Source organism: Pyricularia grisea, assembly GCF_004355905.1.
Source record: "Pyricularia grisea strain NI907 chromosome Unknown Pyricularia_grisea_NI907_Scaffold_2, whole genome shotgun sequence".
NCBI classification, from domain to species: domain Eukaryota; kingdom Fungi; phylum Ascomycota; class Sordariomycetes; order Magnaporthales; family Pyriculariaceae; genus Pyricularia; species Pyricularia grisea.
The window spans coordinates 5,168,221-5,195,661 of NW_022156717.1; the positions used below are offsets into that span (position 1 = coordinate 5,168,221).

The window sequence follows — 27,441 nt, forward strand, 5'->3', positions numbered from 1 at the left end:
AGGCATTTTATGGTGTCAAACTTGGTATTTTTCTTCATTTTGGGGAGTTCTTTTGACGCTTGCTTTCTTTCCGGGGGCTTTGTGGATTGGATATAGTCAAAAAACAACAATTTTCAAGGTGGACTCACAGTACAACCTATCTTTATTGTTCTCCCTTTTTATTTTTTTTCTTTTTTTGTGTCAATGGTAAAAGGCTCCCGAAGAATACCTTACCTCACCTACTAGGCTTTTGATCAATTTTCTTTTAAATCAACATGTTTTTGAAATAGTTTGTCTGTCTCTCCGGTTTTCTATCCCCCCTCCAACCAAGCGTCGGGATGATCCAGCTCAGCTGCATTCTGAGTAGAGGCCACAGCCTTTGTAATCTTGTCTAGTTCTAGTTGACATGATCACCAGTGAGTCCAAGCTACATAAAATCCATCCCGTCTTGCGCAAAACGAGCAGAGATTCGGGGCCGTACGTGCTTGGATAAGAAAGAAACATGAAGTCACCTCCAAACTGACAGGGGTATACATTTTGCTTTGCATTTTGATCTAAACAAATTACAAACATTTTTCGGTCGCTGAAACTTCTGGACCAAAACAAAACGCCACACTCTATTATATCTGGGGTTTTTTTTTTCTTTTTCTTTTCTTTTTTTCTTCTCCTTTTCTCCCCATCCAGAGCGCCTCAAACAGACTTGGCAGCCTTCACAGCCGGGACATCATCGTCCAGCGGCAGGATGTCAGGCAGAGGACCGACGGGGGTTATGGAGAAGGGGTTGATCTGCTTGTGGGACTTTGTGTAGTGGTTCTTGATGTGCAAAAAGTTGCACGTGTCCTTGAAGGCCGGCACGTTCCAGTACAGGTTGCGCATCCACTTGTGCAGGTGTGGGTACCCGGAGCGGATGTCGCGGATGTTGCACTTGAAGTGCTGCACGTAGACCGGGTCGAACCTGATCAGGGTGACGAAACTGTTGGGGGGTTGTGGTTTCCCCATATAGTTAGCATTTTCACTCTTCAGGAACAAAGGGAAGCCTGTCTTTTCTTTCCTACTGGAGGAAAACAGGAAAAGACGGAGGGAAAAAAGAAGAGAAGACTTACAGTCTAATATCAACCTCGGTTATATCCTTTCCGAACCAGTACGGCCCCTCGGCGCCAGCGAGGTGCTCCTCTGCGCGGTCGAGAGCCTCAAACAAGGCCTTTACGTTGCGCTCGTACGCCTCCTGCGTGGTGGCGAAGCCGGACTTGTAAACACCATTGTTGATGAGGTCGTACTGCCAGCCGTGCGCCTCCTCGATCTGCGCCCTGAGCGACTCGGGGTACAGATCCACACCCTTGAACTTCTCCTCGATGATGCCGTCAAACGCAGACCCGAACATGCGGAGGATCTCGCTGCTCTCGTTGCTCACAATCGTCTTTTGCACCTTGTCCCACAGGACCGGCACGGTGAAGCGGCCTTCGTACTCGGGCTCGGCGGCAAAGTAGACCTGCCTGAGGTGCGTAAAGGCCTCGTGGCCCGGGCAGGGGTCCGGGATGACGTTTTCGCCGTCCGGGTTGGCCGCCTCCTCGGCAGTGGGGAAGCGCCAGCCGTTCTCGCCCAGGTGCCAGTGCACCGACGAGAAGGAGATGATGTCCTCGAGGCCCTTGAGCTTGCGGGCGATCAGGACCCGCGTCGCCCAGGGGCAGGCGTACGACACGTACAGGTGGTACCGGCCCTTTTCGGCCGGGAACTGCGCACCCGCATCGCTGCTGACCCAGTTCCTGAAGGATGAAACCTGGCGCTTGAACTCACCCGACGCGTCGCCGGGTTTGACCCAGTCGGTGATTTTGCCGGCTGCTGATTGTGAAGACTGTAGCCAGATTGGTGGGGTGGTGTTAGCAAAAAGATTGAGACTATGACAACAAGAGGTGAAAATTAAATGAAAATTAAAATACTTACCATTCTGATCTGATGTGCTTTCCTTTGGACCACACAGGCGGGGTTCGGCACAAAGCTATAAAACCGTCTGGTTGGGATGTTGAGTGTTTTGGTAGTTGTCGTCGCTGATAGCGTCACAAAATTAGAGTAAATCCTGGTGGATTTGTGTCCAGGTAGACAATGTAGAAACGTGCGGTTCATGAATGTTTGAATATAGAGGTATGAATACGGGACACAAAGAAAGAAGCTAGGGAGCAGAATGTCACGATTCTTATATACTTTGGAGCCGGTTAATTATACCAAGGTATATAGCCCTTTTAGCTTCAATTCACTATCTAAAACTAGAATCTGCTTTTTCTAACAGAAAGTGGAGGGAAAAAAAAAAAAAAAAGGATTGATTAACCAAGTCTGAAGTGCTTCGTCATCATTCCGACATGCAAAAAGCTGGCTTGCGACCCATTGCGTGCTGGACCCGCATGCAAAGCAAAACAACAAAGAGCCCTTCTGGGGCTTGGTCCATTGTGTGGGGAAGACAGATTAGCGTTACAACTGGAGCAACTTGTCTCCCCCCATTGGATTAGGCAATCATGACCAAAGACCTGAATAAGCACCCGGCATCGACTACAACCCAACCATCAAAGCCAGCCTAGGTAGTTCCAGTGCATTTGGTAAGCGAAGTGGGACGCCATTATTACCAAAGATTACAGAACCATACAACTCCCTTTACCTAAGGTGCCTACAGTAAGTTATTTGTTATTCGCCCCTCTTCCAAATCAGTTTCATAGTGGCAGCTGACTGTGACCCAATCGCAGGGTCTATCATGCTTAAGAAATAAATGTGCTTCATTCAATTCAGCCACACTATGGAAACAGGCAACTACTTACTATAGTAACCTAGGCCAGAGTGAGTTTTGCCCCACCAACACTTGCGTGTATTCTTGTGCCGCTCCGTTTTATTCCACCTAGTACATGCATGTCACGCTTGCCCACTATAGGTGACAGATACCTAGTACCTACCTAGGTAGGCAGGAAACACAGGAGAAAACCAAAATAACCAAAAGAAAAAAAAAAAAAAAACCAAAGAAAAGGTGACCCACTTGATAGGTAACAAGCTATCGTAAAACTAATAAACAAATCCTGTGCTGAACGCCCCAAGACCGTCAAAAAAACTGATCAAGTCTAAATCGAGTATACAAGCCAATATCTTTGCTACAACCCTCTATCGGATCTTGACCTTGATGTATGGAACCTCGACATCTTCGCCGTCCGCATCCTCCGTGACAACCTCAAAGATGACCTCCTTCTGATGCTCTGGGATGGGCTTCTTGGAGATGTGCTCCACCAACTGGCTAAGCTTCATGTCGTACCGTTCCTTGAGTTTGGCAGGCGGGAAGAATGAAGCATAAAGAAGACTGACACCAGAGCTCAACATGGTAATGCTAAGACCACGCTTCTGGAAGTCATCAATCAGCTCCTTCAGTGTGATGTCGCCAATCTCGAAGCGGTCCCAAATCTTGTCCAACTGGACCTTTTCGCCGTTAGCACCCTTGTACTCAACCTTGGGGCTTGCAATCGGCTCGCTGAAGCCAAAGAATGGCAGCGCCAGGTTGATAAAGCCGTTCTTGTACTGCTCAATGTCATCCTTGCCGTCGATAATCTTGTACAGCTCAAAAATAACCAGACCCGTCACAAGTGCCGTTGTTGTTGCAATCGCTGGAATGATCTTTCCTGCAATGAACTTCGTCTTGTGGCGGTCTGCCTGCTCAATCTTGTAGTTCTCGGCACGGAGATTGCTGGCTGCAGTGATGAAATCAATGTGGTAGTTGGTGTCATCATCCTTCTCAAACTCTACCGGAGTTAGCTTGAAGCCTGCCAAGTCCTTAGGTGACGGAAGCTCCTTGACGATATTGTTGATCTCCGCGGTGTCATCGAAGGCACCTGCACCCGCGTTGGGGTCCTGGACATTTTGTAAGCAAACATGACACGTCTCAAAACAGCAAACAAAATCGTGGAAGCTTGAAACTTACAGGCTCCTTCTCATCAGCCTGAATCTTGACTGTTGGGTCAGGCTCAAACTCCTCGATGATCATGTTGGAAAGCACATTGAGGTAGTCTTCCTTGGTCTTGTCCTTGACGTTGATGTTGTAGTTGAAGGCGTGAAGGTTGGCCGCCGCAACCACAAACATAAAGTGAGTGGGGTTCGAGGGGTCAAAAGTTAATGGGTCTGGTGCACGCTTGGGACCAGACCAGAATGGCGTGCCAGTAGAAGATACCGAGTCCTTGGGGAAGTTATGAAGGAGCTGCTTGATAGCATTGTTGTAGTTCTTCTCGAACAGGCCACGCGCCCAGATGACGCAGTCCTCAAATGACATGGCCCTATCCTTGGTCAGGGAGTCCCGCAGCATCTCCAAGGTCTGCTTCTCGTTACCCTGTTTCAAGGTGGACTCCAGGTAGTTAGGCTGGGTCAGGTACAAGTTGACGGTCTCGGCAGGGCGGATGAAGCTCGAGTCGAAAAGCTCCCGAGCCCATGCGATCGTGTGCTCAATCTTGTTGGGGAAGCTCCTGAGTGTGCACATGGGGAAAGACTGCTCAGGAGGATCCTGCGATGATGAGTACGACTCGGTGAGGTTTGGCAAGACAACCTGCGTGTTACCCTTGGTACCCAAAGTACCGCTCTCTAGAAGCGGCTTGTGGAAGAAGACACAACGGCGATCAACGTAGGTCCTCGCCTCTACGTTGTCCAATGCGTTGGTAACTCCGTCCAAGCCGTTCCAGAAATCCTCGTTGAATATGTGCTCCGTATCTGGGCTGACACGGTCCTTCAGACAGACAATATGTCCCTCTAACTCAGGGTTCATGGCCTGGACAGCCTTGGCGGCACAGTCACTCTTCATGTGTCCGACATCCTTGGCCCGGAAGAGGAACTGACGGTTCAGGTTGCTCTTCTCGATGGAGTCCATATCGGTGATAACGATCTTGCCCTCCGGGCCAGTGCCGAGTCCAATCATCGCCCAGTTCTTCAGCATTTCACAACCAATGGCACCAGCTCCGACCAGGAACTGCTTCATGTTTGCAATCTTATCCTGGTAAGCCTTGCCAAAGACTGCAATTTGACCATCGTATCGAGAGTTGATCGGTTGGCAGAGTTCTTCTGTGCGAGGAATCTTGGTAGGGAGCGACTCCAAAGAGTCAAAGTAGAGCCATTGCTTGACCGGGTGGAACTTTCCTGACACAGCCTTGAGAACCTCTTGAGCCGTGATACCACCAAAGAAAGCAGCCATGGGGTTGAGGTCACCCGAAGCTTGGTAGCTCAACTCTGTGAGAACCTTGTCGTCAAACTCGACCTCGATACCACTAGCCTTGGCAAACTCCTTGGCAGAGTTGGCGACCACAATGGCGTCCTCGGCATTCATTGGTCGCGGCAAGCGGCCGTGTGTCTGAGCAAAAGCATGGAGTGCTTGGAATCCGACATGCAGCTGTTGAGGGCGGTCAAACTTGGCATAGTCGGAAAAGACAAACTCGGGGTCGGCAAGAGAGTCGCTGAAGCTCTTGAAGTCAATGATTTTGGGCATCTTGACCTGTTGGTAAAGGCCGCCACGCTGGTATGTACCAAGTCCTGAGACGTCGCCAATCGAGAAGGTGTAGGGGCCCTTGACGGTTATCTTTCGTGGCTGGCAACCGTTGAGGCCTTCCATACCCTGAACCTCAGTGAATGTGACATAATCGCCGTCTTCCAGTCCATGCCTGGCATCGTCGGATGTGGTAACAAGGCCCTCCTCGTCAATCCCATTGACCATGCCGTTTAGCGGGTTCTCGCCGGTTGCATCTATCACCGTGAACTTCTCGCCAAAGTCGCAGAAGAGGGAGCCGAAAAGACCATAGGTATCCGCGGCGATAAAGTAGATGCCCTTGGAATGACAGTAATCGCCAACGGCCTTTTGCGATACTAGCGGCGCGTTTGTGAGTACCACTACCTGGTACTTGTCAAGTTGGGAAAGGTCGTCTGTAAGACTATTGCGAGTGTGTACCTAGGTCAGCATACAAAGAGCGCTTAGGTAGTCCGAAAAGAATAATAGAAAAAAGCACATGCGCCGGCGACATACCTGGCAGACTCATGAACTTTGACGGGTGTGTATTGGTTGAGCTCGGCAACCCTCGGGGCGGTAATCTGGTCTCTTGGTTTGCCAACATCGTCAGGTCGCAGGAAGAATTGTGAAGAGAGGTCAGCGATGGCCACAGGTGCCGGGTCGTGGAGAGACAAGCTCTTGACACCCGCAAGGGCAACATTCTTGGCGATCTCAACTCCTAGACCCTTCAGGCCGGAGATTAGGACGTTGGATGCGCCCATGCGCTTCATAGCCTCGTGGCCCAAGACATAGAGCTGGCGACTGTAGAGGGACTCGTCGATCTCGCCTGTGGCAACGGCGCTGACAACCGAATCGTCAACTTGCATCCTGGTGACAAGGTCGACTTGACCTTGCGATGGGTCCTACCGTCGGCGGTTGGTGGTCAGTGTTACCGAACTTCCAAGTGGGAATACTGCTCTGGAGTTGTGGTGGCAGCGAGCTCATTGTAGCTTGAGTAACTCGATTGTACTTACCGCCATGGTTTTCTTGAGGGAAGATGGATTATCCCCGCCGGATAGTTTTCGCTTCCCCAGCTTGATTATCTGCTTTTACCACCTCCGTGGTCGGTAACTGATGCGAAGAGTATGGTGTGGGTTGTTGAGGTCTGCCGCGCAGTATTCGGCTCGGATTGGATTGTCTGCTTCTCTTTGGTTCGAGGTAGACCTAGCAGAGGGGTCAAGCTCGACGAACAGAACGTTGACGTTACTGAGTGGGGTAAAGATACGTCAATGTGGACCACTTATGTAATACGCCCCAACGGCGTCAGAGTTTCACTATTGCACCTTGAGCTCCACTTGCCAGCATAAGGTGGCAGCGTGGTTGCTGCAGGGTACATACATCCTTATTAATCCTTATTCACTCACATCAAAGACGTTGCCAACTTCCATAGGAGGAGGTAGGTATCTTAGAAATCAAACGCCGCCCTTTCTGGTCATTGCCACCACCTTCCACGTATCTCATATCTCGACTGCCTCGAATGAGCTTTGGTTCCAGCTGTTCACTGACCAACAACCCTCGTCAATGCCCTACCTTGGTACCTAGATACTATCATGCACCATTATTGCGATCAAAAGTTGATACACGGGACCTGTGGGTTGTTTTCAGTTTGTGCCATTACTAATCTATCTGCTACCGTCTATCCCAAAGCTATGTTGAATACCCAAGGTAAGTATTCTTGAAAATGGAAAAGCCCATTGGCAACACATGACCTTTATTTTCATTCCCTCCCATAATCAGGTTTATGCTGCGCCAAACCATTCATGCTGTCCCGAAGCTCAAAAAACCCGCTCCGTCGTGAATCGTAAGCTGGCATCGGCGGCATCGGCAGCACCGGCGGTGTCAACCCATCATCACCATGGTGCTCATGCCGCAAACTGGCGTCATCACCGTAGTCCTCTGACCGCAAACTCGCCTCATAACCATAATCCTCAGTCCGCACACTCGCCTGACTGTTCCGATTGCTCAAGATGCCCTGCTCGGTGGCGCGCATCTTCTCATTATATGCCCTACTTCCCCCGTCACCTCCACGTGACTCAACAAGTCGCCTCAGGTTGCCAAAGAATCCCGCCACACCGCCGCCGGCGTTCTCACTGACTTGGTCTTTATCGTCGTAGCTCCTCTGCGGCAGCCGGCCCCGGAACCAGGCAGAAATACGCGCAAATGAGGCGCCCGAATTTTCAGTCATGTCGCCGTCATCAATGGCCTCCTCGTCCCGCCTTTTGCGCCAAAGCGCGAAGAGCAGTGCTGCTATTATTAGGATAGCAACCAGAGAGCCCAATACTGAGCCGGCGATCACTTCTGGGCTCGTTTTGTTGGACTTTTGAACTGATATGCCTTCTACTCCGTTGGTGTCGTACTCCGAAGGCGTTGCGCTGGCAGGTGGAAGCGTCAGGGCTTTTGTGGAGGTCACCAAAGAGGTCAAGAGAGTCGTGCTTCCCTCCAATATGGATGTCTTAGTCACCAGGCTTGTGATGATTGTCGTGCTGGTGGCCGCGGCGACAGCGGAAGTCGATGAGGTTAAAGATGTGAGCGTGGTCCCTGCACTGGATTGCGTGACGGATGTTACAACAGGGACCGAAGACGAGGACGTTGAAGACGAGGAGGATGTCGACGAAGAAGACGTGGTTGTCGAAGACTGGGCGGATGAGGGCGCATTTTTATTGACGACAGCACTATCAATGCCGACCATCCGAACAGGACCCTCGGTTGTGCTTCCTCGCTTGAGGTAACAGTTTTGAAAGCCCTGGTCCATATCCACGTCGAACGAGACGGCAGCGCAGGATTGGGTCTGCGAGCAGAGGGTCAGGCAGTCGTTAAAGTTGGTCTTGTGCTCCTGGAACAAATCGTTACCGTTGATCACGAAGCCGCACGAAATGTCAAACTTGGTCGAACCAATCGTCGTCGACGCCCCGAGGGCGTTACATCCCGAGTCGCTCGGAATTGTGCCAAAGAGCCCCACGGCCGAGTCGAACCTGGTCGAACTGCGCGAACCGGCAGTTCCAGTACCGTTCTTGAGGCGACAGTCTGAACCATCAAAAGACACAGAATCGCAGCGGGGGTGGAAGGAAGCGCAATGGTCGATGCAGGCCAGGAAGCTGGACTGCTGGCTCTCATCAATAATCTCCCCGGCTAGGTTGCGGCCGCACAGCAGGTTGAACTGCTGAAATGTGCCGATGCTTGTTCCATTGGCACCAGGACATGGGGTCGTGTCACCCCGCGGCTTGGAATCGTTGTCTTTAAAGAGCTCCGCCGCCAATTTCTGGACTCCTTGCTTAAACTTGTCCAAGAGGCTCCCGTTCCCCTTGTTGTTACTGTTATTGTTGTTGTTGTTGTTGTTGTTACTCATGGCTTCGGGATAGTTCCTCGAGGGAGGAAGAAAGTGGGAAAATTATGTGACACAGAAGCGAAAAAAAAGGATATCGTTTGTCAAAAACGATAGAAGAAGAGAACAAGAGGTAACGAATCAAGAAGAATCAAAACCCGTGGAACCAAAGCCCATAATCGAAGTGAACCGTCATCCCAGCCCGTGGGAGATATCCCAACCGACAAACAAAAGGAGAAGGAAAAAAAAAAGAAAAGGCGTCACCAAGGGCTGGCAAGAGAGCAGCAAGAATGACGATGCCATTGGGAAACACCAAGGCGGCATATCTTGTTAATAAAGAGTGTTTCGCAAGCGAACATTTTCGCCAAAAAGCAAGCCGAGGCCAGGGACCGACAGATACCATTACCGCATTTGGTCTACAGTTCGCGGTATCTTGCATGGCGTCGTACTGCACCACCTTGCAGTGGGCCAGATGCGTGCACAAAAGGATGAGAAACATATTCATGTGCAGATAATTATGCACGTCTTTGGTGGTAACTACAGCTTTAGACTCAGGAATTTGTGGACATCATACCATGGGGTAAGACACCCTGTTTCCAGGAGATCGCCTTTTCTTTTTTCAAAACACGCTAAATTGCCTTTGGCGAACAACGGTGTATGTACATCCGCGATTCTTCCGTGTGTCTTGTTTCTTTTTTGTTACTACAGTACAGACAAATAAGCATCTGTTAAGGCTGGCGTGCAACTTCCAATACAACAGTTAGGTGACATTCGTTGCCGTTGGCCCAGTTAAAATCAGAGATCATCTCTGGAAATTCCCACATAGAGCCCCTAATTGGCACTCTAAAACTTTTTTCAACGACCTCCCGCTTGAGCCTCAAGAAGGCTACTAGCGGCAAAGGCCCGTCTCCGTGTTCTTCGCTTCACCCCCGGCAGCACTACATGGGGTCCATTTTCCCACCTCGCAAGTGTTTTGGAGTTCGGCCCACATAGCCTAATGTTTACTAGCAAAAGAAAGCAAGATGGCTTGACCCCATCGTTTGAGATAGCCGAGTAAGAAGGGGGGTTTTGAAGATTTTCTTAGCTGACTTGACTTGCTCAAATTCGGACGCACAGATCTACGAGGTTTGAAGAGAAGATCTGGGAGATCTGGTTCCAAGTTTTGTTTTTAGAATGTAAATCAAAGATCCAGCAATGTTCGACAGAACCCCGTCTGCCACCTTGGGTTCCGTGCGTTGGTGGCTGCTACCCCATCGGTGCCCTGTGCGCCACACCCTTCGCGTTAACTGAGACGTTAACGGAGCTTGGCGATGGTTGACAGCCAAGATGTGGAGTATAAATGGTGGTATTGTAGGCCGTTTGTGTGGCTGAGGGTGTCAGTTTCCTCAATAGACCTATCAGATTTCACTTATCAGCCCCATTGGGCTGATCCTCTACGACCTCGGCTGTTTCGCGGCTAAGTATCGCCAACTTCCCTTTGAGGAAACCACTTCGGTGTTTATATTGATTGAGCGTTTTTGTTCATTCCTATTACATAGGTACCCCAGAGACTGCTGATCACCAATGCCTGCTGGAACCGTCGTCCCAACTTCTGAGAAAATCGAAGGGCGTTTTTTGCCGACACCTTTTATAGTAAGTAATTGCGAATGAATCAGATTGTTGGTTGGCCATGGTTAGCTCGGTACGGCATTGACAATCTGGCCGATCGATGGTTCGCGAACTGAAATAATGCGTTGAAAACGTAAAATCATCAAATAAGAACCCTGGTTGTTTGTAATTACCGTTGCGCGATATAAATGCCGAATATCAAAAAAGAAGAAAAAGCTGCCATGTACAAATAATATACTTCTTGAATAAATAATAGAAGGGGCATTTCTCCAAGCTGGCCCATGGTTAGCACCGAGTCAAGAACATGAATCGACGCAAGCCGTGCCTTGTACTGTAGTCGAGGTGCGCTTCAACATACCACAGCAAAAGGCTGCCGGGACCCACACCGGTGCGCTACGTGTTGTAAGGTGTGCCAATTCCTCCAGGCTTGAGGAGGGGTTGCGTTTCCGCAGCCGCGTCCGCTTCTTGCCGGTCCAATATCCCCTGAAGCTCCTCTGGAGTGTTCGCGTAATGTTCAGGGTGTGCTGTATATAGTCTTGGCACGCCTTCATCCAAGCCCGGAGTGTAGGCTGCTCTTCCTCCATCAGGTGGTGTTGCCAGTGGGTCGTCGTCTCTTTCAGAGTCGTCCGACTCCTCAGGGGAATGAGTCCCGTTTGTTGTTTCTGCGAGAGCCTTCGCTTTGCCTCTGCTGATCTCATAGTAGATGCCCATGCAAAGCAATACCCCTTGCATGGTTGCTGTGAGGAGGAAAATACCCCAGGAGCTCCAGCCTCCCCATCCCAGACGGGCAAACAGGCTCCCTGCAAACAAGTACCCTCCCGGAGTTTGGATGCACATCATTGGTATGCTCAGACTCCCGACGTGCTTGAGATGATAAGTCGTCCAAATCTGGGGTATATATTGTATCCCAGCCAGGACCGCCGCCATGATTCCCAATGTATTGGCCCAGGCGGAAAGATGATCAGGGAATATGTATCCAACCACTGCGGTAATGACAATGACCGCGAGCCCATGCAGAAAGCACACAACCGCTACCATGACGGCAGTCTGCCATTTGGGCTGAGCTTCACCCGGCAACTCTTCTTCGTCGGGTATCGTGGCATCGCCGTATCGAAAGAAAACAAGGAAGAGGACGAGACTAGATTCGTATTTGTTAGAACCAGTACGGGTGGTTGTGATATAGCTTTTGCGGGGTAGAAGAGGCGAAAAAGCACCGACATTATGGCGAAACATATCCACTGCACTCCCAACTGCGCAATACCCAACAGGCCAGCTAGGCAATGGAAAGTATCCAAATCCTTGCAGCAAGTCACGTCCTGTCTCGACTGGGGCAACGTGAGGATATTCGCAAAGCCCGATGTAGCCGAAGTGACACCGAGTAATACGAAGTAGGGCGAAATTCCTTCAGATGTGCCACGGGAGATGATTCGATAGTGTTGAGGGAGGTAGGAAATGAGCATCCCAACGAGGATGAATCTAAATCGATGCCAAAGTGGTTAGCAGTCGAAAACAAGAGCCATTTTGAAAGAGCTACCAATCAATCCCTTTCGCTCCAGGTCAGACGGTAGACACTCACATGGACACAATCAGATTGATCGGGCCCGGCGTCCGCAGCTCTTCGCAGCGGCTCGACGCTGCGATCAAAATGGCGTCCATCTCGGTGACGCAGAACAATTGATGGATAGGACTGGTGGGCGGGATTGTTTTTGTTTATGACCCTGGAGCTGCGCTATGTCATCTCGAATGGTTACCGTACGTCGAATGCTGTGTTTCTAATGGGTTGAAGCTGATGTTTCTTTTTGTCGATTTGGGGTTGCCGAGGCCCAAATATGGCAGTGCAATCGCGTTTCTGATAAAGAAAGTCGAAAATAAAAATAAAATAAATAAAAGTTATGGGTGTCGGCGATTGAGGCGTAGACCGCCCGCCCTGTCTAAGCTAGACCGGCGCGTGACGGTCGGTGAAGCTAAAGCGCGCCCAGTGCGTGCGTGATGACGTTTGTGCCAGCTCTGTGCCTGTTGCAATGACGGGGGGTCCTGGGTTAGGGTCGCCGAGAAAAGCGGAAGGGTATTTTTTAGCGTTGGAAATCTTGGTCCAGGTTCTTAACATGACAGTGACCCTTTGATTAAGACTAACAAACCGAAAATTACTACATTTAATTAGCTCTAGCACCTCATGTCAGAGTTAGCGTCACCAGTTTCACGTGGATCAGCATACTCAAAAGAATACCAATCAATAAGAGGGTCACTGGTTGTATCTGGACGCGTAATCTGAGGTCTTGGCAGAGTATCCTTCTTTCAAATATATGCGCCAACCAAGACGCCAAACACAAGTCTAAAATTCCTAGCTTGCTCGGATGGAAACAATATCTGCTTCAGGATCAACAAGAGGATCACCACCTCCAAGAAAACAGCCGAGGTTGGACGTTGTGGCCTCTGCAAATACAATTCCTCTGATACAAAGACCTAGCGGACTGGATTGCACCTCTGAATCTCTTAGAACACAGCCTTTTTATAAGAGCGTAGAATGGTATGATTATCCTTGCGAAAAAAATATCACCTACACAACACTGACCCAAGATTGGACTGACCAAAGAAATGACCACTATACAGGTCAGCTGATGGAACTACAGTCATTGCATCCTCTTCGGCAAACCAAATATGTACCTATGTACTACCGTCGGATCTCCTGGAGCCAAGAGACAACCCCTTTGAACTTAGGCCGCAGAATGTCTTGACTCTTCCGGAGCCGACTAGGGCTATTGCACCCTGTCCGTATTTCTCTCTGGGCTACCACACCACGCAAACCGTTCTAGTCGGGTGCAAGGACCATCCTCTACAGCTTTACAGCTTGTTGCCCGAGGAGGCTCAAGCCACCGAGGAATCCACAAGTCCAAGGGCTGAAGATGTTCCATGTCGGACTGCACCGCCAGCAGACAACCCAAGGCCATCCTCACATTCATCCGCATCTTCTTCTTCATCCATCTCCTCCTCGACATCTTCTCAAACCTCCCAAAAAAGCCCACAACCCCCTCATCAGCGCCCACTGGCCTCATACAAATTCATCAAGCGCGAGACGGAAGGCTACATATCACCATCGTCCCTCATCTGGCCCCTGGCTCCCGGCACACACTTCATCGCTGGCGCCACCAACACCATAGCCTATTTTGACGCCTCGCGCAACGCCGAGGGGCCCGTCCTCACCATCCCCACCATCCCCTCGGCCCGCCACATCGCCAAGGGGTCCGGAGTCGGGATGAAGGGCACCGTCGCCGCCCTGGCCGTCCAGCCGACCTCCGACACCAACGGGGGTCTGCTCGCCGCCGGCACGTGGACTAGCTGGGTCGGCATATACGACCTGGGCCGCGCGGGGGAGTGCGTCGCCACCTGGCCCCTTGCCGGCCCGAAACGCGTGGAGAAGGGTTCAGAAGGAGGAGGAGGTGGTGATGGCGGCGGCGGTGGTGTCGTGCAGGCCGCTTGGTCTCCGTGCGGCCGCTATCTGGTCCTTAACGAGAGGCGGTCTACCGGCCTGGCGGTATACGACGTGCGTGTCACGGGCCGTCTCCTGGCGCGGCTCGCCGGCCGCGGCGGTGAACATGTCAACCAGCGCCTTAGCTGTGACGTGTTCCCTTCGTCGGAAGCAGAAGGTCTGTTCGAGGTGTGGGCGGGTACGCCTGACGGGCGTGTGCTGGTGTGGGATCGCGCGGGCGGGGACGAGGGTGTCGTCGAGCCTACGTGGGATTGGCAAGCTCATGGGGCTGGTTCGGCGGTTGGTGCCACTGCTCTGCACCCCGGGGGCTCAGTTTTGGCCACGTGTGCTGGTTCATACTCTGTTCAGGATGAAAGTGAAAGCGACAGTGAGAGTGATTCGGAACCTAATGGCAAGAAGCTGCCTAAACTACGAACTTCTGAAGATACGAGCCTGAAAATATGGTCCATCAAAGCATCTGGAGATTAAAAAATAATAGAAGAAACAAAAGCAACAATGAGAGTCAAGATATACTAGAGGTAATACACTCAAGCTAACGAGGTCTTATATCGTTGCAAATTCGACTGAACTCCCAGCCAGATCAACACATACCATTTCCGAGACATAGATGAGCAATCATTGAACAGTATAGTACTCGCCATACATCAGTCCCAATTCTGATCAACCACCTCGCTCACCCGATCCAAGACTCTTCGACCGCCAAGAACGGACATATATCTCTGAGCCCTCTCATTTGCCGACATTTTCACAAATGCCGCAATTCCTGAACCACCAAACAACTTAGCCGCCTCCGTTCCGTACGGATTTTGAAGCAGTCCGCACACCATCTGAGCAGCAAAAGTGTTCATTCCTGCCCGACGAAAAAACAATTCCCAGTGGCTCTCGCTCTGACATAGTAGTCGATAGAACGGGGCCGTCTCGAGCGATGCGCACTCGGTGGCCAGCGAGGCTACCCATTTAGCTAGACAATTCAGTCCACCGCCGACCCAAAAGACACTGACGTCTGCGATGTCTTGAAGCCCCAGAGCAAACGCTTGGAACTCGGCAAATGCAAGCTCGTCTGCCGGTGCCATAGGTAGAATGGTGTCGTCTAGGCTTTTGTCCGAGACCAAAATCACCAGGCGCTCGTATCGTCGACAAGCCTTGCGTACTTGTCGCTGTAGAATATTGTCACCATCACAGCCTTGCAAAGGGCCTTGTCGCACGTGTACAGTTGCCGTAAGAATTATTCCTACTCCGGGAGACAGAGTGATGTCTGCTTCTTCTCCGAGCGATGATATGATCGTCGATGGCGCCGAGGTACCAGCTGCCCATGTTGAGTAGTTGTAAGCATTATAATCCCTTTCTATCAGCTCAACTCCAGGAAGAAGCGTTTCAAGGAGCCGAACAAGGTCTCTAGGTAGGCTGATTGAGACCACCAACTTCAGTGGAAAGTCGGGAAGCTCAATGCGAGGCAGAGGTGCTGGCTTGACGACATTTGATGGAACATCTCCGGATGTGCCCTTGGCGAGCTGCTGGGAATTCTTGATCGGTAACCTGGCATCGTATTCATCAAACCGATTCTCTTTTGGTATGTTTAGAGGCTTTTTCGCATGGGAGTTATGACGGCTTGCTTCGTCGCCTGCGCTGGCTCTGAAGTACTGGCTCTGGCGAGGCGCAGTCTTGCCATGGCCATTAAGCTCTAGAAACGAAGCCAGTAGTTTGACACCCTCGGGGGATTTATCACCCATCAGGAGTGTTCCCACGCCGTTCACGGGTTCTCTGCACTTGGTCCGCTTTGTAAACGGCGAAGATTCGAGGGTTTTCAGTGCTCTTCTCTTCTTTCGAATACAGCTCATCAGATCTTCCGAGTTTTCTGGAGTAGGTAAAACAGGCGCGCGCGTTGGAATCGGTGTCGGTGGTCTAGCGAATGTTTGCTCTAGATCATCGTCATCTAGATCATTAGTTCGCCGGAGGGTAGCTAGGTCTTTGATCTTCTCGGCTAGAGCTGAAATGCCCAGTACATCGTCTTGGAAATCACAAAACTCCTTTAGGGCAATTTCCTCAACCTCTTCTAGCCCGTCATCCCCGAGAACAATACCGCTCGACGAACTTATAAGCCATGGAAGATCCCTTTCAGCTCGTTTATCAATCTTCCATTTAGACAGCTCGAAGTCATCAGAATGCCGCGCAATTATATGCGCCAGCATTTGCTTCTCTTCTCTGACGACATCCTTCCAGTCAGCCTCCGGTGGAGTGGTATTTATCATCGGCAGTTTGAGTCTGGAGAGACCATCGAGGGGCTCAATTTGCTCCTGTTCTGATAACTTTCTCACTTTCTCTGCTGCCTCTTGGAGCTGAGACGAAACATCAATTTCCAAAATAGTTGTCAAACTCGCTGGATCCTTGTTTTCCATCTCTTCGTCGATGAAAAAAGATTCACTGTCATCCAGGAGCAACTTTATTTCTACTGGCTCATCGATTGTATTTGCAGCGAGCGGCAGCTCAAGCTTGAAGTCGTCAATCCTCGTATGATCTAGCACCGGAACTGCGGGTTCGTCCTCAGGTGTCGAGGTTGGCAGATAACATTGGACTGGTGAGCCTTTAGACAGGAATTCGTTGTCCTCCTGGAATATGTGAGCTTCGATTGCGCTTAAGTCGTCGCTAAGTAAAGATTTAGGCTCTGAAGGTGAGGGAATCTCGACGCCATCTGATCCGGGGACCCAGGGTTCCGACTGCATGTGAGCGAATCTGGGAGTAGCAGGAGGCGTCAGACGAAGATCTTGTGTAGTCTATTGACCACCAGTCAGCTGAGTGACTCTCCAGTCCAGATACAAGACAATCAAATGCTCACAAGTCTTGCCGGCGGCATGAGATCAGTTATAGCAAATGTAGCTTCCAAGTCGGAACGGTCGGCCCTCACTATTTCTGCCAGGTAGCAAATAGCTTCTTTTGTGACTTCGAGCTTCTCCTGAAGCTTACTTTCCATTGTTTCTTGGCATGTGTAAGCGGAAGGCGGAAATTCTAAGCCTTCACCCTTAGCAGCATCCAAATCATCCATGGGCACCTCATCAAAGACCAGGGATATTGGGGGAACAGTGGCGAGCCGATCAAACATTTGGCGAGATTCCGTTTGGCTAGCAAGCGTTAAGAGCGGAAGCTCCCATCGCCGTGATTTGCTGAGCAGACTTTGCAGAAAAGCCTGCTTGATGGGCGTCTCAACATCCTCGTCGGAAAAGCTCCGTGATGCCTCTTTAATGAAGTCTATCTCATCTTTCCCAACCACCCATTTCTCCAGTGCCGGACCTGAACTAGGAGAGGGCATTTGTGGGAGCGTGCCATCTTCGATAATGTTCTCGGGAACTTGGCTTACGATATCGGTGAGCAGTGACGGATGTAGCGGGTTGAAACGGTGGTCGGTCAGCAGCGGTTCCCCTAAGGATTCATCCAGACAGTACGCGAGGGCAGACTCTGGGCCAAACCCATCAGGGTCTATGTTTGAGGATGCCATTGAAAAAATACTCAAGGAGGTTCAAACCGGGCTATTGCTGCTCTGTCCTTGTATTCATGACCATACCTACCTATGGATGTTTGCAAGTGAGCGCCTCCTTGCTGTGGGAGCCTCAGTTGGTGAAAATCTCTGGTGAATGTTGCCTGATCAAAACCAAGTGAATTTGCAATGGAATTCCCGTACAGCAGATCCTGAGAGCACTGCAGCGCCGGGATGAAAAGGAAGCCGCGATGTGTGACTGGGGGCTTGCAGCACCTTAGTACCTTAGGTACTTGAGTTGTTCCTTCCGTAAACTGTTGCCTACACCTGGACTGCAATGTCTGCTTATTCCCCTGTTTACCACTGTTAGCGCCAGAAGTCCAGTCCACTCTACAAGTTTGCGTATCACTGAAAGCGGCAAAGCAAAAGCTGACGTGCTGTAAATTTTCAGTACAAAGCCCCAAACTTCTAAAAATTTGAACGGAGTTTGTTCACCAATCCGTGGATGAACTCAATGTTATTTATTCTTTTGGCTATTTCTACTATTTTTACAGCCAGGCCTAAAATGTGCCTTATTTTCTATTGACATTCAATTTTAGGGCCGTCACAGACCGGCACATCCTACGAATCTCCTTTCCTCGCTTTAGTCGAAGATGTAGATGGGAGGGCTCAGGTCAGCGGGGTCGTTGAAGCGCACGCCGCAGTCCAGGGACGAGATCTCCTTGATCTCGTCCTCAGACAGGTCAAAGCTGACACAGTCGAGGTTCTGCTTGAGGCGGTCGACGTTGTTACTCTTGGGAATGACGACAATGTCCCTCTGGGTGGCCCAGCGCAGCAGGACCTGGGCGCCGGTGCGGCCGTGCTTGTCGGCAATGGCCTTGATGGTGGGGTGGGTGAAGAGGGGCTCGACCTTGCTGACGCGAGGGTGGTCGAGCTCGACGAAGCTCTGGGGTCCGAAGGAGCTGTAGGCGGTGATGGCGATGTTGTGGTCTTTGAGCATGGCGAGAAGCTGGGGCTGGACCAGGTACGGGTGGTGCTCGATCTGGTTGACGGCGGGCTTGATCTTGGCGCTGCCCCACAGGTCGTAGAGCAGCTGGGCGCGGAAGTTGGCGACTCCGATGGAGCGGAGGATGCCGTCAGGGTTGGAGTCGGTCTTGACAAGGCTCTCGAGGGCGGCCCACGTCTCGGCAACGGGCGTGTACTGGAGAGGAGTGCTGCGGCTCCTCTCACGGTCGGGCCAGAAGCAGGGGTAGGGCATCTTGGAGTGAGAAATGTACTCGAGGGAGATGGGGAAGTGGATCAGGAACAGGTCGAGGTAGCCAATGCCCCAGGTGTCAACCTCGTGCTTGGCCATCTCGATGGCATGCTCGTGCCTTTCAAAGTGGTTGAGGTTAGTCGTAAGTCCTGGCCATATCTTGGCTTTTTGAAAAACGAAGAAAACACAGCTGGGTATATGGGACGCAACTCACTTGTGGTAGTTGTTCCACAGCTTTGAGGTGATAAAAAGGTCCTCACGCTTGACGATGCCCTCTTCGATCGCGCGGCGGACACCCTCACCGGCCTCTTTGCTGTTTGTGTAGTCGTAGGCACCGTCGATCTGTCGGTAGCCGAGCTTGATGGCATCGTAAACGGCCTGGGCAGTCTTGTCGACCGGAACCTTCCAGATTCCGAATCCGACAAGGGGCATTTCCTATGAGGATGGTAAAGGAGCATTAGTGATGGTAGCCCTATAAAGCTAGGAGAATGCTCAGAATCGCCATTTGTAGATGCCTCAACTTACATAGCCCGAGTTGAGCTTGATAGATGTCTTAGCCATATTGAATGCCTTGTGATCCTGGAGTGGTCCCGTGTTCCTGTGGTTTGCCTCTTTACTGATGCTATTGTCTCACCGGAAATCACAGATTTTGGAGAAAATAACAACAGATGAAAATCAGGAACTACAGTCCAATGTCGCAGACATATGAGGAGGGTACGCGCTCGTTTTAAACCTCCCAGTCGCTATCCACCCTCCTAACTGCTTCGCGATCTACCCCTCATCTTCGCGCTGGCATTGCCCCTCCACATGCGACCCTCGAGGGCCCAGTTGACCCAGTGACGCGATGAAGCGGGTAACAGTGCAAGTTGTGAAAGTGGGCCAAGTCTCGTTGGTCATGGTTTGGGCTGGCAATCGCAAGGTTCGCCCAAATGCGCACCAATCAAGAGCCAGTCTCGTCTCTTTGTTCGGGTATAAAATGCAGCCGAGACCTTGATGTTGGAGAATACCCGAAGCCACGCTCGAGTGACACCAGGAAGTTGGGTGTGATGTATATGACATGGCTGAGGTACCTTGTGCGCCAATGGTGCTAGTGCTAGAATAGAGCTAGGTAGGTAGAGTTTCATTTTTTTTTTTTTTTGGGTAAGCGTAAGGCACCACGCTAGTGCTTGTGTGCATGGTTGATGGGGTATTACAGTGCTGTAGACACTGATAAGTCAAGTTCCCCGTGGGCTGTTCCCCCGCCACACCCACTTTCCCCAATGCCTGTGGCCGACAATGACGACACTTTGCTTTTTGGAAACCCAAAATCAACAACTGTGGAGATAACCGACTCGACTTTTGTGCTTGAACAGCGTATTGCCAAACACCTTTCTATGGAAACTACAGAATATACCAGTGTCCAATTGACCCAGACTATCTAAGTCGGCGCTTACTTACTTGATTGATTATATGGACGGGCGCTCCGACTGAACACAATGCTTGACTTTATCGCTTTACTGATCACAGGATCTTTACTTCAAAATGACAAACATTTCATTTTGGCTGCAGTCAATTAGAGTGACTAAGGATCGGATCTAGCCACCACTAACTTGTGTTGGAATATCAGAAAAAAGAATGTCCTGATCATAGTTCAACCAAACCAGTGCTGTTCAATTTCCAACTTCGCATCGCTCAGTGAGCAAAACTCAACCATTCCACATTTCTCCGCTATAGGCTCTCGCCTAACCCTACAAGCTCACCTCTGTACCAAATCAATTCTCTCACTGCGGCTGGAACTGATTAAAGAAGTTCCACGAGTACGCAGGCGCAAATGCCTGGTTGCTGCCCTGGTCACTCTGGCTCGGGTTGTGGTCCCCGTTGTGGATAATCCATGAGACGGGATAACCTTCACGGCAGCCCTGGTAGTCGACCTTGACGTGACGGCCTCCGTTGGGCTGGGGCTCCGGCTGGATGGGCGTGCAGCCATTGTTGCGAACAAAGCGATCCCTCAAGGCGCGGCCGCCCGCCGTGGGCAGCACCGAGTCGGACGTGCCGTGCTGCCCGATGAAGGCGACGGGTTCGTTGCCGCCATCGCACCCGGACAGCTGGCTGCTGGAGATGGGAGCGATGGCGCGGACCTCCCTACCGCGGGCGCAGGCCCAGGCGAACGATATGGCGCCACCGTACGAGAAGCCGGTCGCGAACCGCTGCGAAGTCTCGACACACAGGTCCGCCTCGATGGTCCGAACCATGTTGTCGATGAAGGTGATGTCCTCACCACCCTGGTTGGCCCACCCGGCATTGAGGCCGTTGGGGGAGACGAAGATGGCAGAGTTGTTGGACAGCGGGGGCAGTCCGTACCATGCGATGGTGCCGCCCTGGCCCTGTGCGACCTGCTGGGCGTTGCCGCCGAGGGCGTGGAAGGTGAAGACTAGCTTGTGGGCCTTGCTGTTGTCGTACTGGTCTGGCAGGCGGACAATGTACTGACGCTGCTTGCCGTTGATGTTTGCGGTGTACTGTTGGCTACGGATGGTGTTGGTCTTGCCGCAGCCGGCCGAGCGGGCGGCCTCGGTCAGGCCAAGGAAGAGGAGGATGGTGGCAGCGAGGCCAAGGAGGCGAGCCTGATACATCATTTTTGCTATTGGTAACAGGCTTACTTGAAGAGGGCAAGGTATGGAATGATGAGATGAACAGCTTTAGCCCTGAGTGCGGCGGTCACATCGAACTCCTGGCGGCGCTCAGCCCTTTAAGACTGCGGCTAGAAACGCCCTAGCGCTATAAACAACCGCCTTGGCTTCCGATCAACCAGCACTGAAGCCAAGAAGGCTTTGACAGTTGCCGATGGTCTTGAACAGACGGAACCTGACTTTGAACCCATTTATGGTCTTTTCCATATGGCCACTGCCTGCCAAGCAAGGTCTACTATGGGGCTATACAGTTTGTGATACCTTAAACCTGGTTTATGCCATTAGCCCTGACATTCTAGCCCAATGGGACCAATATCCAAGAGCATACGGCATAGCCATCATCAATACTGCCATGCTTGGCTCCATGGGTATCGGGTACATTATGCCATCAGGGCCAAATCCAACTGCATACTTGCTTCGTGCCTTGAACTACTTTGTGTGACATCGCCGAGTAAGTACCGGCTGCAGAGGGGATCTTTGCTAAGCATTGAGCAACCAATCACGAGAGGTCGGAATTATGACGGAGATGTACATCTAGATCATATGTTTTCGGTTCTACCCCAGAAAAAGAAATGCCGAATGTTACCCTTTATTTAGCCTGTTCTACCGTCTCTGGGGGTGCTGCACCACAATGCCGCCATGCCTTTTTTTGCTGACCCCCGGTAAAAACTGGATGAATTCAACGGTTGAAATGTCTGCAAAGGTTGTGCTTGTTCGGCAATCGTGCTTCTTTTTCGATGGCTTCAGAACAGGGTGCGGTCGGCAGGCGGTTCAGACCGCAACGGAATACGCAATATATCAGATAAAGGGGCTCGGTAAATCAGCTAACTCGACTTACTACCCCTACCTCGGGCTGGACTACATTATTTGACCACCTCCCTCACAGCAAACAACGCTGCCGTGCGTGCGAGGCCAATGTTTCCGGACACATCTTCGTTGAACGGATCCGATTCGCGGAACTCGAGCCATACGACTTGTACAATTCTCCGATGCCACGAGTTTGCGCAGAACCCCGCCCATGACTGCACACGATCTTGCCGGGGGAGGATTAAAGGCTAATTTGAACGGGGCATAAAACCACGCTGCCCGCATGCGCGTGTGATAATAGCCGCAAGCAAGCGAGATGACGTCTTTGACGCTTTCCAGATATCTCGCCACTGGTGGTTTTTCAACTGATAACTCATGTATTGAAAATGGGAGCTTAGCCACTCTAAATATGCCCTGTTCGGCTTCACTTCCAGAGAAAGCTTAGACACTAAGCCAAGGTTAATTGCATTCAAGCTCCCTGCCAGGATGCGTCTGAACCTCGTGAAAGCCGGATTCATCTCCGCCAGCGCCCTCGTGGCGGCCCAGAACGAGTCGCCCGAGCTCGAACCTTATAGCCTCTTTGACAACCGCGCCATCTACAAGGCTCGCGAAGGAGAGAGGCTCACATACCCGCGCCATGTCGAGCTCGAGAGCGGAGAGCTGCTGGTGACGGCATCCCTGTGGACCAACCTCACCAGCCCGACGTACTTCCCCGTCTTTGAGTCTGAAGATGGCGGTGTGAGCTGGGAGTGGGTGTCCAACATTACGGATCAGGTCAACGGCTGGGGCATGAGCGCGCAGCCGGCGCTGATGGAGCTCACGGAGCCGATTGGTGACTATTCTGCAGGTACAATCTTGGCTTCAGGTAACAGTTGGAGCGAGAATGGAACCAGGATTGATGTCTATGCCAGTTTGGACAAGGGGCGCAGCTGGGAGTTTGTCAGTCGGGTGACGCAGGGCGGACGACCAAACACCACCAACGGCGCTGATCCTGTTTGGGAGCCATTCTTGATGTAAGCGTCCTCAGAGCTGCGATATGAGCATGTTGGAGAGTCTACTTGCTGACATTGAGTACGACAAAGGCTATATGACCACCAGGTTGTTTGCTACTACTCTGACCAGCGCGACCCCCTCCACGGACAAAAGCTTGCTCACCAAACATCCCCGGACCTGAAGACGTGGGGCCCGGTGGTGAATGACGTCGCTTACGATCAGTACATTGCCCGACCCGGCATGACCGTGGTGGCCAAGATCGAGACGATGGACAAGTACATCGTCGTCTACGAATACCCCATCGGCAACTCATCCTCACACGGAGCCAACTACCCGGTGCACTACCGCATAGCCTCCAACCCGCTCCTGTTCGACTCGGCAGAAGACCACCCGATAGTGATTGGCGGCAACTTTGCGCCCAACGCCTCGCCGTACGTGGTCTGGTCGCCCGTCGGAGGACCCAACGGCACCATCGTCGTCTCGGACGCCGACTACGACGAGGTCTACACCAACAGGTTCGGCGGCGACCCGGACAAATGGGTCAAGAATTACTCGCCGCAGCCGGGCGCCTACAGCCGAGCCCTGCACGTCTTCCGGAACAACACCGACCACCTAATGATCCTGGGAGGGTCCAAGTTCGACGGCGGGCCGCCGGACCTGACCTTGAGCGTCGTGAGCATCACCGAGATGAATGCAAACTCGACCGAGGGAGAGCCGGGTCCAGGCTGTTCGGCCTAAAAGGTCGAAAAGAGAACTTGATAGTGCGGGTGAGACCGTTTTTGGTAAAGCGTTTTGTGACAGGTGGCCTTGTTTAATATAAGGCCATGTCAATCCTAATGTTAGTATAGCCTTTTTTTTACAGGACGCCGGTGAAACGGAAAATGCGAAGACCGAGAATAAAAAGAAAATAAGGGGTAAAAAAGCTCGGAGTCCGTCAAAGAGCCGGCTCGGGAAGCTGCGTTGGTCCGTTCCAATATATAACCAATGCCATGAATCATAAATCACGGCACTTTGGCTGCCGGCTACTTTATTGCTTTCCTATTCAGGCACTGTCGATCGCGGGAGGGCTTTGTGCGTGATCTGTGAGAAAACGGCTAGTGGCAACCCTAAAGAAGCAAAGTCTGGAACCCCCCTGGTCCAATTTAGCCGGCACATGGGAACCCAATTCACCTGTGATGTTTATCTTGTCAAGCTTGTACTGATCGTCTGGTGCCTTGAAACCAAACAAAAAAAAGAAGACCGCAGGGGTAGATGAGCGGGAACCCCTTTTATACAGCAGCGAATCGGATCGGCGGTGTTGTGAACCAAGTGTTAGATGGATAGTATCGGAATAAAAGAATGGTTGTACAAAGTTGGCGGGAGTCAGAAAACTTGGACTCGGTATTGGCGCCTTGTTTTCCCCCAATGTAACCTACTTTACATACGGATTGAGCTTGGCGCTCAGGGGTCCTCAGAATATCGAACACGGAAACACGCGGAGGATATACCATATGTGTGACACGGAATTTAGATTTCCATGGACGAAAAATTTTGGTTTGCATTCGCGGCCCAGTAGTCTGTGACAATTCATGATATATAAATGGCTTTTCTTTCATCCCAGCCAGCTGTTTGGTGAAATCCCCCTTTCTTCATCCTCCATTCCACACCTCACCCAGGCTCTCCTCCACCTCCCTTCTACCTCCCTTCTACCTCCCTTCTACCTCCCCTCTCAACAAAACAAAAGCAAAAAAAAAAACCAAAAAAAACCAAAACAACATAGAAAATGCACTCCTCCACACCCATAATCCTCACCCTGATCGCCCAGGCCGCCTCGCACGGCATGGTAACCTCGCCGGCGACCCGCCAACCGGGCCCGGCGGCGGCAGCGGTGTGCGGACAGACGATGGTGGACCACTACACGGCGGACGGGACGTCGTACCCGGAGAACCTGCAGCGGAACCCGGCGTGGAACGGGACGGGGTACGACGCGGGGCTGTGCAACCTGTGGCTGTGCAAGGGGTACCAGTTCGGCGACAACAAGGACCAGGTCCAGAGCTACGCGGCCGGCGACGTGGTCGACTTTGCCGTCAACATCCGCATCCCGCACAAGGGGTTCGCAAACGTCAGCGTCGTGGATCTGGCCGCCAACCAGGTCGTCGGGGAGCCGCTCAGGGTCTGGGGGGATGGCTACGCCGACCCGGCACAGTTTCCCAACCTACCCACGGATCAGGTCGAGTTTAACGTGACGGTGCCTGAGCTGGACGGTCGGTGTGTTGAGGCGGGGGCCTGTGTGAGTATTGGCTTTTATTTCTTCTCCTTTATTTCCTTTGGAATTTCAAAGCTGACAAATCTCTTCCTGTTAGGCTCTGCAATGGTATTGGTTTGGTCAGGGGCAGACTTACGAATCTTGCGTTGACTTTACCCAGAAAGCATCAGCTCCTGCAATTAAGGGACGCCGGCCGTTGTAAATCAGTCACGAAAATATGGGGTGATTCTCTTCTTGGTTGTAAATATTATTCTGATGCATATGGGCTTTCATACCTGTATCTCTACATCGTTCATATGTATTTCAGCCTTACACTTTATCATATATGCCAACATATGAAACAACATCTGTATTGACAAGTTCGCTGAACAAAAAGAAACAAGACACAGAGGAATACATGGTATATAGGTAAATGAAAGCAAAACATTTCTCTTTCTGACAACACAACCCTTATAAATCAATCAAGAAAAAAAAACTGCTCGCGATTTATGCCATAACAATGCCCATGTCCAAGAAAATTTGTCCCCAACACCTTTTATCCCAAAGAAGCTTGAAAAACAAAAAGATCCAACCCACAAAACCACCAGACATCTAGATCTATGTCTACTCTAGTCTAGAAAATCTTCATCTAAAGTGCCGCCAATTATATCCAACTTGATGTCCTGAGACTTGCAAGCCTCGATCAGTTCTTTTGGTATCCGTCGGTCTTCTCCCTCAACCACAATAAGCGACTTGAGGTTCCGCGCCATGACCTCCTTATTCTCTATAGCGTTCAGGAACAGGTCCGACACCTCTTCGTCTGTTCCCAGCTCGCAGAAAAATTCGAGCGTCTCTAGCTCGGGTGGTAGACCGACGCCCTGCATGCGGGGCTTCTTTGAAGTCTTGCCCATCAACTGGTAGTCCCACGAGAGGCGCAGCGTCTTGAGAGCGGCAAACTCACGCATTCTCATCGCCCTGCGGCCGCCTAGCGTCGGTATGTCGAGCACGACGGTCTCGAGGGAGTGTGCCGCCCCTTGGAGGGCAATGATGTAGTCACCGGCGTTGTCTGAGCTCTCTTCCAACTCCGGGTGGGGCTCGGGTAGATGTGTCATGACAAACTCCTTGAGAGCTTCGGGGAACTCGAGAATGTCGCCCAGGGCATCATCGCTAATGTCACACTCGATTAAATGGAGTTTTTGGAGGGACGTCTTTTCCGGCTTCTCGAGAAAGTCGAATCCCTTGTAGTCCAGTTTGGCTTTCCGTATGATGAGCGACTCAAGAGTTGGGTGAGAGAAGATGTGGATATTCTCCTTGAGGTCCCAATATGCGTCGTTTGGGCACTGATAAAAGAGCGTACAGGTCTTCAAGCAGGCCAGATCGAACGGACCATTGAAGAGACCACCTATCCCGTGGAGGAGCGAGTCCGGCATAGAAATTTCTAGCATTTCCAGGTTGGACATTGTCGAGATCATGCGGGTTAGGACATCGAAGCGAGACGAGGGGTGTTCAAGATGCGAGACCTCATCAACAACAACCGGTACGTCGAGGTTGATTTGCGACAGCTTGCGACCATTCCCACCCGGGTAGTCGAGACGGACGCCCATAATGAGGGAGCCACGACGGGGACGGCGACCGAGAGACTGGCTGAAGCGAAGGTGGTGCTCCGGGCGGTCGAACTGTATCATCTTGTACAGGATGGAATCTGCAATGGCGTGGTACTGGTGATTGAGGCGCGACACGTTGCACAGATCGCGTTTGGATGATTGTCCGACAATCTCGAATATGCGAAGTAGCAAGTCTTCGGGGAGCTCTGCCAGGCGGTCGACGATAACTTTTGAGGCCAGCTCCGAGTCAGAGCTCGGGCTGGAGTGCGGTGGGGAGAGCATCGCTGCACTCGATTGAGGTCCAAAAAAAAAAAAGAAATCGAGGACTGCGAGGCGGAATGGTATTGGAATGAATGAAAATCGTGGCTACAATGACGAAACACAACAAAAGAAAACAAATCTGTCGATTTTCAAAGGTGGGATTGCCCTGTAAACTTTCCTCGGGGGTGCCTCCCCATCATTTCACATGAGAGCCCCACAAT

General features: G+C 51.4%; 11 protein-coding genes across 11 annotated transcripts; 3 read left to right on the plus strand and 8 right to left on the minus strand.

The window, feature by feature from the left end:
• Nucleotides 1-551: 551 nt before the first annotated feature.
• On the minus strand, nucleotides 552-2,231 carry PgNI_04105 (uncharacterized protein). Its single transcript, XM_031124157.1, has 3 exons — nucleotides 1,921-2,231; nucleotides 1,083-1,831; nucleotides 552-952 (listed from the first exon to the last, which is right to left on the minus strand). Exons 1-3 carry the CDS (start codon nucleotides 2,098-2,100, stop codon nucleotides 670-672), a joined length of 1,212 nt encoding a protein of 403 aa, XP_030984032.1. The 5' UTR covers nucleotides 2,101-2,231; the 3' UTR covers nucleotides 552-669.
• A 754-nt stretch (nucleotides 2,232-2,985) lies between these two features.
• On the minus strand, nucleotides 2,986-6,664 carry PgNI_04106 (uncharacterized protein). Its single transcript, XM_031124158.1, has 4 exons — nucleotides 6,499-6,664; nucleotides 6,002-6,387; nucleotides 3,926-5,909; nucleotides 2,986-3,855 (listed from the first exon to the last, which is right to left on the minus strand). The coding sequence occupies exons 1-4, from the start codon at nucleotides 6,502-6,504 to the stop codon at nucleotides 3,118-3,120; spliced, it is 3,114 nt and encodes a 1,037-aa protein (XP_030984029.1). The 5' UTR covers nucleotides 6,505-6,664; the 3' UTR covers nucleotides 2,986-3,117.
• Nucleotides 6,665-7,241: 577 nt separating this feature from the next.
• PgNI_04107 (uncharacterized protein) lies at nucleotides 7,242-8,870 on the minus strand (the record flags this gene model as incomplete). Its single annotated transcript, XM_031124159.1, has 1 exon — nucleotides 7,242-8,870. The coding sequence occupies one exon, from the start codon at nucleotides 8,868-8,870 to the stop codon at nucleotides 7,242-7,244; it is 1,629 nt and encodes a 542-aa protein (XP_030984030.1).
• Nucleotides 8,871-10,325: 1,455 nt separating this feature from the next.
• On the minus strand, nucleotides 10,326-12,315 carry PgNI_04108 (uncharacterized protein). Its single transcript, XM_031124160.1, has 3 exons — nucleotides 12,031-12,315; nucleotides 11,673-11,930; nucleotides 10,326-11,592 (listed from the first exon to the last, which is right to left on the minus strand). Exons 1-3 carry the CDS (start codon nucleotides 12,108-12,110, stop codon nucleotides 10,848-10,850), a joined length of 1,083 nt encoding a protein of 360 aa, XP_030984023.1. The 5' UTR covers nucleotides 12,111-12,315; the 3' UTR covers nucleotides 10,326-10,847.
• A 493-nt stretch (nucleotides 12,316-12,808) lies between these two features.
• On the plus strand, nucleotides 12,809-14,409 carry PgNI_04109 (uncharacterized protein; the record flags this gene model as incomplete). The annotated part of the gene is made up of 2 exons (XM_031124161.1): nucleotides 12,809-12,981; nucleotides 13,065-14,409. The coding sequence occupies 2 exons, from the start codon at nucleotides 12,809-12,811 to the stop codon at nucleotides 14,407-14,409; spliced, it is 1,518 nt and encodes a 505-aa protein (XP_030984024.1).
• A 33-nt stretch (nucleotides 14,410-14,442) lies between these two features.
• Nucleotides 14,443-17,431, minus strand: PgNI_04111 (uncharacterized protein; the record flags this gene model as incomplete). The annotated part of the gene is made up of 2 exons (XM_031124162.1): nucleotides 14,443-16,712; nucleotides 16,775-17,431. The coding sequence occupies 2 exons, from the start codon at nucleotides 17,429-17,431 to the stop codon at nucleotides 14,586-14,588; spliced, it is 2,784 nt and encodes a 927-aa protein (XP_030985322.1). The 3' UTR covers nucleotides 14,443-14,585.
• Nucleotides 17,432-17,891: 460 nt separating this feature from the next.
• Nucleotides 17,892-19,511, minus strand: PgNI_04112 (uncharacterized protein). The gene is made up of 3 exons (XM_031124163.1): nucleotides 19,191-19,511; nucleotides 18,880-19,100; nucleotides 17,892-18,783 (listed from the first exon to the last, which is right to left on the minus strand). Exons 1-3 carry the CDS (start codon nucleotides 19,224-19,226, stop codon nucleotides 18,054-18,056), a joined length of 987 nt encoding a protein of 328 aa, XP_030985324.1. The 5' UTR covers nucleotides 19,227-19,511; the 3' UTR covers nucleotides 17,892-18,053.
• Nucleotides 19,512-20,425: 914 nt separating this feature from the next.
• PgNI_04113 (uncharacterized protein) lies at nucleotides 20,426-21,277 on the minus strand (the record flags this gene model as incomplete). The annotated part of the gene is made up of 1 exon (XM_031124164.1): nucleotides 20,426-21,277. The coding sequence occupies one exon, from the start codon at nucleotides 21,275-21,277 to the stop codon at nucleotides 20,426-20,428; it is 852 nt and encodes a 283-aa protein (XP_030985323.1).
• An 817-nt stretch (nucleotides 21,278-22,094) lies between these two features.
• On the plus strand, nucleotides 22,095-24,461 carry PgNI_04114 (uncharacterized protein). Its single transcript, XM_031124165.1, has 2 exons — nucleotides 22,095-23,151; nucleotides 23,221-24,461. Exons 1-2 carry the CDS (start codon nucleotides 22,625-22,627, stop codon nucleotides 23,867-23,869), a joined length of 1,176 nt encoding a protein of 391 aa, XP_030985326.1. The 5' UTR covers nucleotides 22,095-22,624; the 3' UTR covers nucleotides 23,870-24,461.
• Nucleotides 24,462-24,791: 330 nt separating this feature from the next.
• Nucleotides 24,792-27,364, plus strand: PgNI_04115 (uncharacterized protein). The gene is made up of 2 exons (XM_031124166.1): nucleotides 24,792-25,400; nucleotides 25,474-27,364. The coding sequence occupies exons 1-2, from the start codon at nucleotides 24,894-24,896 to the stop codon at nucleotides 25,576-25,578; spliced, it is 612 nt and encodes a 203-aa protein (XP_030985325.1). The 5' UTR covers nucleotides 24,792-24,893; the 3' UTR covers nucleotides 25,579-27,364.
• On the minus strand, nucleotides 25,985-27,241 carry PgNI_04116 (uncharacterized protein; the record flags this gene model as incomplete). Its single annotated transcript, XM_031124167.1, has 1 exon — nucleotides 25,985-27,241. One exon carries the CDS (start codon nucleotides 27,239-27,241, stop codon nucleotides 25,985-25,987), a length of 1,257 nt encoding a protein of 418 aa, XP_030985328.1.
• Nucleotides 27,365-27,441: the final 77 nt, after the last annotated feature.